The 8,438-nt window shown below is 47.5% G+C and overlaps 1 protein-coding gene across 1 annotated transcript; it reads right to left on the bottom strand.

Annotated features, from left to right (window-relative positions):
- Positions 1 to 2,047: 2,047 nt before the first annotated feature.
- PAQR8 (progestin and adipoQ receptor family member 8) lies at positions 2,048 to 8,014 on the bottom strand. The gene has a single exon (XM_067544972.1). The coding sequence runs from the start codon at positions 7,961 to 7,963 to the stop codon at positions 6,902 to 6,904; it is 1,062 nt and encodes a 353-aa protein (XP_067401073.1). The 5' UTR covers positions 7,964 to 8,014; the 3' UTR covers positions 2,048 to 6,901.
- Positions 8,015 to 8,438: the final 424 nt, after the last annotated feature.

Here is an 8,438-nt window from a genome sequence, read left to right as displayed (position 1 = left end):
AAACCAGTCGGGGGGACATAAAAAAGGGGTCTGATGAGCTTAGAAAGTAAAATGATAGATTCAAGGCCAACCGGTGCTGAAAGAGAAGGGATTAAAAGGGAGGCATCAACCAACTGCTTGACTCAACTCCAGCTGCTGGGCCCAAACTAGCAATCTAATGTATTTATCCAGCCCCCAGCACTGTGGTATCTGAGCACCTCCCAATCTCTGATGGATTTATCCTCACAACACCCGAGAGGCAGGGCAGCGCTATTATCCCCATTGTACAGATGCGGAACTGAGGCCCAGAGAGACGAAGGCCCAGAGAGAGGAAAAATGGTCTTGTGAGTAAAACACCGGCTTGGAACTCGGGAGATTTGGAGTCAGTTCCTGCCTCTGCCCTCTGTGTCCTGGGCCAAGTCCCAATCTTCCTGTGCCTCACTACCTGGCCTGTAACATGGGGATGACGATGCCTCCTTTGTCTCTGTCTATTCAGATTTTAAGCTCTTTGGAGCAGGGACTGTCTTACAATGTATTTATATAGCACCTAACACACTGGAACGCAGATCCTGATTGCAGCTCATACTGTCACAAATACAATACAAAAAGGTCAGTCCCTGTGAACATTCATGCCACAAAAGGAGTGACTGATGTTTCATTCGTGATTAGGCTTCCCAAATAAGCTTCTTCACTACGTTCCATTGTCTGGTGCTGCTAATTTCACAGCAGCCACCCAGTGAAGTAACATAACCTTGTTTCCCCTCCTGTAAGCAAGTCCATATTAGCTGATACAGGTCTGATAGCAAGTTACTGGGAAGGAGTGATTTCTAGTGCTTTCTTATTTACGTCTAGGAGAATTTTCTGTTGGGGAGATCGAAAGTCTCTCTGATCCTTAGCTAGAACAAAGCAAAGAGCTGGAAGGTACTGGACACTGGAGATGGCTGCACGGTTTAAGACCACAACGAAGGACTTAGGGCCTTAAGCTTCAGGTTCAAAAGGCTTACGGCCTGATTTTCAGAGGCAATGAACATCCACAGCTTTCACTGACGTCAATGTGAGCTCCAGGCTGCGATGGATATTAGTCCAACCGTGACACAGGGAAGGCGATGTTCTCATTTAAGGGGCAAATTGGCTGTGGAAAGAATAAAATGAAGCCTGCATCATATAAAACCATTTGCCAAGCCCTGGCCTATTTAATGCGTGTTAACAATAAGCTTCAAGAATAAGACAAGATAACACTTTTGAGTCAAGGCAAATGCCGGCTGCTCATTACTTCAGCATCCGGGTGCCCCAGGTGACAAGTTATGCATTCAGTAAAATCTTCCCTACTGCTATTAACAACACCAGAAGTTATTTAAAAAAACTTCAAACCTCACTGTAATTTCCCCCCTTGAAGCTTTTACCCTTTGTACTTTGTGTTTGGGCTGGGTTAGTCAGGTGTACTTTTTATTTAGAGTCAGTTTCAGGTCTTCCTACATTGCTGAGCTGTATAAATAACCCCCCTTCCCCAGCAATCTCTCCTCTCTGCCCCCCAAAAATCCCTATCATTGCTGATGTTTTTAAATCCCCTATTCTTTTTTGTAAATTTCCCATCTGCCCAATTTTGTATTTTACAAACATTTAGATTTTGAGCCTAAGCTACCTCTTTAAAAGGTTGTCTTTGTAACTTCCATGACTGATAACACTTTAAAGAAAGGAATCCCCTGCACAGAAATACATCTATTTAGTAAGAAGGAGCCACACTGCACTGGCTTGCTATCTACTCAAATTCAACCATTTTTTCCCCCTTAGTTCATTTGAAAGTTAGTCAGGAAGACACTGCATTCGTGGCATGGAAAAGCATGCTTTCTGCAGCTGAGGGTGAGGAAATCTTGCCATCTGTTGGAAGGAAATGCAAACACAGTTCAGTGGCCATGGGGCAAACACAGACTCAGGTGTTGTTATATATAAAGGGGGGGGGAGGGGAGGGGGAAGAACTAGATAGTAGAAGGAGGAAATATTCCCATCTCCAATTCCTGGAGACAACCTGAATGACTGAAGCTTTGCTCCCAGGGTTTAAGAGCTTGCTGGAAAATGTGTGTAGTTGTAGGTGACTACATGGCTATAGCAAGGAGGAACTTCTCAGGAGTTCTGGCCTTGATTCAGCAAAGCACTTAGGCATGTGCTGAACTTTAAGCATTTAGTAGTCCCACTGACCGTGATGAGGACTACTCTCCTGTGCTTATCTTTAAGCACACGCTAAAGTTTGCTGAATCAGGCCCTGTATACATAGCTCTGCCATTGTGGCACTGTTACAATCTCTCCAGCTAGTCATGAGTTAACCACTTTGTGCTTTATCTGCACAAGGGGGATAATATCTACTTGTTGTGAGACTTGAAAAGTGCTTGGAGATCTACAGATAAAAGACAAGTAACGCACATTATTTATTTATTATTATTATTCTCAACTCCTATTCTTTAAGGCCAAACTTTCTGCTGAACAACTTATAATCATGACCAGCACATTTCCCCTCTTACTTGTGGATTTGTAGATTTCACGTTACACCCATCGTCTTGCTTTTATAGATTTTATTACTGAGGATTCTGAACAGCTGTCAATACAGTACAAAGTTTTCAGTGGTCTCAACAATACAAAGTTGGGGGGCAAACGGGGGATGGTTGGAGCATAACATCCACTCTCCCCTCAAGAAAAAATGCAAAACTCACAACTCAAGTTTAGTCGGAAGTAATGGTTTTAAAACCCAGTCAGTACGAGATGTAAATAGCAAGGCACATCTGTAGCTTTAAGCATGTGTCCCTGAAGCATTCAAAGTAAATTCATGGTTAATTGACTCTCCCCCCCTTCACCTTCAATATCAAGTCAGCTCGCTTGGTAAAAATCAACCACTATGTGTAATCAGGAGGCCGCAGATGGCAAAGCTGCTGCTTCTAACCTGCTCATTCCCAATGAGCAAGTCCAAAGAGTGAGCAGTATAATACACACTGGGCCAGATCCTCAGCTGATCTGCACCTGTTACAGGTTTGGCCCTTGGTCTCCACCTGGGAGTCATGTCCCCCAAGGAGGGTCGTGATCCTGTTTCCCATGGCCTACCTGCTGAGGGCGATGTACTCAGCCTCTTGCATCCATATCATTATCAGACGCCCGATGAACCATTGCATCAGTTCTGGCTGAGCCTTTTGTGTGGGGCCCCAGAACTGGTGCAAAGGATCCTAGGAATGGGAGGAAGACCAGTTGCGAATGGCTGCGTGTGAGCCGTGGAAGGAGTAAAGGGCTGACAGCCCAATATGATGGCATTTACGTCCTCTCGGGACCAACCCTCAGCAAAGTTAAAGGCAAGACTCTCAGTGACTTCAATGGGATTAGTGTAGCACTGTCAGCGACCTGCTGGTTCCTAGCCAGCCCAGTAGCGCACATAGAAAAGGTCCACATGAGAAGTCTCCAGCCAGCTGTGTAAGGCACAAGTACAAGACGACTTGGGAAGAGGGAGGGTTCGTGGTCTGGTCTGAGAACACCAGGGATGGCGCCAACTCATGCTGATGAAGCACCCTGTGCCCTTAAGACGTTATCTGAAAAGCAGCGTTGGTCAGGAGTTCCCTGCAAAGTCAGCCCCATCATTCCGCCAGGAGATCAGCTGCCAGTCTGATCTGCAGAGGTGAATGCTCAGACAGAGTTAACATGGGAACATTGAAAAAAACCACCCAGGAGGAAAGGTAACAGGAAAAAATAAGTTGCTTTGTGATACCAGTAGGTGGCGATACAATGTCACTGAAAGCATCAGGCTCAGTCCTTCCATTAAGAGTGATGCACATTCTCGTCCTCTATGTTTTGCAAACACTTGCTGGGATGGCATCGTTTTGTGTGTCCTCCTCTGTTGGGACAGAGTGTGCAGCCTAGTTTAAATCCTTTGGTGGAACTAATGTTTGGTCCACACAAAGCATAAAGTAGTATTTTGGTTAGGGGCGTGATTTCCCCCCCACTATAGTTATACCGGTACAACCCCTAGTGTAGATGCAGTTATATTGTACAAAGGTGCCTTATATCGGAATCCTTTAGTCCCCTTCCTGTACAGAAGCATATTCACACCATTATAATTGCATCCACACTAAGGGCTTGTACTGATTTAACCCAATACAGTCACAGTGGTTCAATTTTAGTGTGTAGACAAGGCGTAAGAAGAAAATCCGCTCTGATGGACTCCTCCCCAAAACTGACAAGAGACCAACAACTAGTTTTACGAAGGCCCCTGAAGCAGCTCTCTCATATAAACATCTTTTTATCGCTACCAGCCTGGGCTAAATTTGAATCAGGAACCCAGAGTTCACAGCCTCTGTATCCTATTAGTAATCCCTTGAGCCAACCGCTTTCCCCTGCTACCTCCATAAATGTATTTAACTTGTCATTAAGGCCAGTAGTTTCAAATTTGGGTGCACAGATTTAGGCACCTTATCCACAGAAAGGCACCTAAATAAATGGCTTGGCTTTCAAAGATGCCAGGCATCTGCAGCTGCCATTGTCTACGGCTCACCTCCACCAGCAAACCATTTCCTTCTCTGACTGATCTTCCCCTGGAAAAAGGGTTTTCTAACAAAACAAAACGGAGCCCTAGTGGCTGTTATAACACACCCAAATGAAAGAGTAAAAAAATCCCCCAAACCAAACCAGACACTAAAGCTCAGGCTTTTAATGACTGAGCTTCGGTCACAGCTCTAAGCCCCACCTCCAAGGTCAGTTTCAACGCTCTCAAGTAATCCAGCTTTGCTTGGATTTGATGGGCCAGATCCTCCACTGGAGTAAATCGGCATAACACCATCGAAGTCAATGGGGATTTTCACCTGGTGAAGATCTGTCTGGATCTCAGACCATCTGAGTGTGGAGATATTGCACAGGACACTTGGGTAGCTCAGGGATACAATCAACTACAAGGGAACTGGGGTTTAACTCTGGGAGAGGGCAGGACAGACAAGACAAATGCTTCCAAGTTAAGTCTGTGAGGACTGTGCCTAGGCAGAGCCTCTTAGACAGCTGATGTAAGCACCAATGACTTCAATGCAGCCATGCCAATATATGCCAGCTGAAGATCTGCCTCATAGCCTCCAATTTCCTACTTCCCACTAATGTAGACAGAGAAGGGCCTTTTCCAATTGGTGAATTAGTTCTAAGCAACCAAACCTTTGTTATTCATCTGGGACAGTAGAAGGGAATGACCCATAATCAGCATGAAATATTTAACTGTCTCCCACCCCGGTTTCCATGTTACAAGAGGGCTACACTACAGTCTCAGGGGTATATCCTGCCCTAGATCCATGGGCAGGCCTTCCACTGACAGCTCAGTCCCGCAGCAGACGGCAAAGGCTTATTACGCCATCTAGTCCATTTCTTGGCCTGTGTGGGATTGTTCCTTATGGTACGTCCACTCCACCGGCATCAGTCAGAGTTGAATATGCAATAGAAATCTGCAGTGCAGATGGAAGAAGAATTTTGCTCTGAGTCATGAGGGGACATCATGCTGGATCATCGAAGGGTGAACAAGCATACGTTTTTCTTCTTCCTCCCCACTGTTTTTTCTCCAATGTTTATGTTTTAATCTCTACCTTTATTTAGCGTTCATGAAATGTGGCAGACTCACAACCTTCAAGACCTCTGTTTACCCTCATAAGTAGAGCACAGAACACAGGCAAGTGCCAGCTTCCCCAAAATGCCCCATCAAAGAGCACTGCTCCAGGCCAGAAGGGGAGTATCCATCCAGTTAATTCTCTTTGCTCCACTAGTAATTGAGCTACGAGCACAAACTCATTTGAGACATGCCACCAAACAGTCACCAGCATCACTATCAACCAGGCTGGACTCAACAACAGATCTACAAGAGAAAGGCTCCATATCCCATGACCAGTCCCCTGAGACAGTCCACCTTGTTGTTTTCAATTTTCATGAGCAGCCCTAGTACTGAATTTCTATAAACACCCATGGTGAAATCCCCCAGTGACAGAAGATGGAATTTCACTCATCTCACCACTGTGTCAGGTGTTTTCTGGAAGAAAACCTGGGTCAAAGTCAAACAGTGAAGCAGAGATGGGTCTGAGGCGTAAAGTTGTGGTCTGATTCGGAACATCCCCAAAGCCTGGGGGTAGATGGATCTAGAGTTTAGGTCCAGGCCCAATTCTACAACAAAGATTTAGCAAAGTCATCCTAAGAACCTGGTATGATTTATTTGAGGAGGGGTAGGGTTGAGAGAACATGGGTCACAAGAATCTAACTTGGAGATATATAAAGGACTTGAGCAGCTGTATGCTGCATACCACTTTGCCACCCAGACCTCTGCAGCTGCATCCTGAAAATTTAGACTCATATGGCCCAATTCTGTCCCCACCGAAATTTTACTATTGAAAATGGGAGCAGGATCAAGCCCATGTATAGCAGAGATGGAAAAGACCTAGTCGGTCATCTTGTCCATGCCCCCAGACAGCGCAGGACTGATCCATACTGCATAGCCTCCTGTGCTTTGCAAAGTCTTAAATGATTCTAGCCATGGTGCTTCCCCTTCTTCCCTTGGGAGGCTGCTCTACAGTTTAACAACCCTTAGGAAGTTTTCTCTGATATTCAATGTAATATTCCATGCAGATTTACTAGCATGGAACAAACCAGAAACCTCGGCCCAATTCAAGTATCCTTGGTTCAGTACACTGATTTGGCTTAGAAACCACCTTGGCGCTGCAAGAAGCAGCCACTCAAGTAAAATTGTGTTAGACAGAAGGGCCCTGGTGGAACGGCTCCAGTCTGAGACCCACCCTCTGTTATAAATTAGACAGACTGTGTTATGCAAACAAATCAGTTAGTTATGTCTCTATAAATTATCCTCCTGCCCTGTTTTCTGCTGAGTCGGTACCAGCCCAGTCAGCCTCTAACTAGTCTCCACCATGACCTCTCAGGCATCCCTTTTAGCCAGCCCCGCCTTGATTCTGCACTGCAGAAAGTAAGCAGTGATGGCACTACAGGCCACCAGGCCAAAGAAAGAGGCACAGGACAGGTAGATGGAGACGGGTCCGTGTCTAGTCAGGAAAATCTCCTGCCTGATCTTGTAATCCAGGAAGATGGCCTCCAGCTGCGAGAGCGTGCACAGGGCCAGGAACGTGTGGAAGATCTGATGGGCATGGCCAATTATATCGCAGGAGCCCGGGAAATACTTCTCCGGGACCGGGCAGGAGAAGAAATAAGCACTGATGAGGAAGAACAGTATCTGGAAGGTGTGGTACCAGGCGGCCTGATCCTCGCAGCCTCTCAGGTGACATACGACCACCCGGTGCGCAACCGGGCTGATGTCCAAGATGAAGGCCACCCCTGCAGGGATCACCTGACACACCTTCCTCATGACGGGATAGGGGCGCCGGTACCGATACTTGGCATAACAGCAGCCAGCACAAGACAGCCAGCCGCAGAAGGCAGCCGCGGGGAGGAAGAAAAGCCAGAATTTGTCATACCAGGCTTGGTCCGAGCTGTAGTAGAAATGGGCCAGGGCACTACCGTATTGGTAGATGCTGACCCCGACGTAGTCCACGAAGTAGAAGGTGTAGTGAGACAGCTCCGATTTGGATTGCAGCAGGTGGGCCAAGAGGCTGCACGTCAGGTAGGTGACAGAAGACAGCACGAAGACGAACAAAGGCAAGGATAAGACATCCAAGGACAGCTCCTCTGCTTCTGCAAAGGCCTTGAACCTCAGCAACACGGCCAAGGCCGCCAGCAGGTGGGTCCAGACGTTGACCACCTCGTTGTGCTTCTGGAAGAGGCTGAAGAAGTAATAGCGCCACTCCTGGCCCGTGGGGCGGTACCCAGTCTGGATGTATGGCTCCCGGAAGAGCTGGGGCACGTCGGATTCTTCGACGGTGCAAGGCATCTTGGGGAAGCCTTCTTCCAGGAGTTTGGGGAGACGGCGCAGCTGCTGCCCGCTGATGGACAAGGTGCTGATACGCTCCAGGATGGCCGTCATCATACTACCCACGGCGGATGGGAGCCCGCAGACGGGTAAAACCAATCTCTCACCCTGCAGTGAAGAGAGAAATGGGAGCAGTCAACAGCAGAGTAAAGCCAGAACAGAACCAGCGAGCGTGAACCACACAATCCCACGGCGCGTGCTGTGTGCAGCTAACCGGAGGCTATCGGCTCACCCAAAGCCCTGCGCTCAGGAGGGAGCGTACACAACCTCACGGGCCAAAACACGGCCTGAAGTAATGGGGCATGGCTCTGTGGATAAGACAGTCCTGATCTCTGTGGTTCCTCCAGCACCAAGAATACAGGACAACGAATAACTAGGAGGCCCTGGATTCCCTCCCACCCCTGGCTGTCATCATCTGAGGAGGAACTCAAAGATCTGCCACTCCCCACCCATTGTGATTGGAGGCTCCTAGGAAATAAGCACTGCTGGGGCATCTCCCCCATTGCTCGCTCTCTTGGCTGTGTTTCCCCCA

This window comes from Emydura macquarii, unplaced genomic scaffold, assembly GCF_026122565.2.
Source record: "Emydura macquarii macquarii isolate MOO-44397 ecotype Brisbane River unplaced genomic scaffold, CSIRO-AGI_Emac_v2 contig_1041, whole genome shotgun sequence".
Classification (NCBI taxonomy): Eukaryota; Metazoa; Chordata; order Testudines; family Chelidae; genus Emydura; species Emydura macquarii.
This window is presented reverse-complemented; position numbering and strand designations above follow the sequence as displayed.

Excerpts from the sequence above, each read along its gene's own strand:
- PAQR8 (XM_067544972.1), bottom strand. The coding sequence starts at position 7,963 with ATGATGACGGCCATCCTGGAGCGTATCAGCACCTTGTCCATCAGCGGG.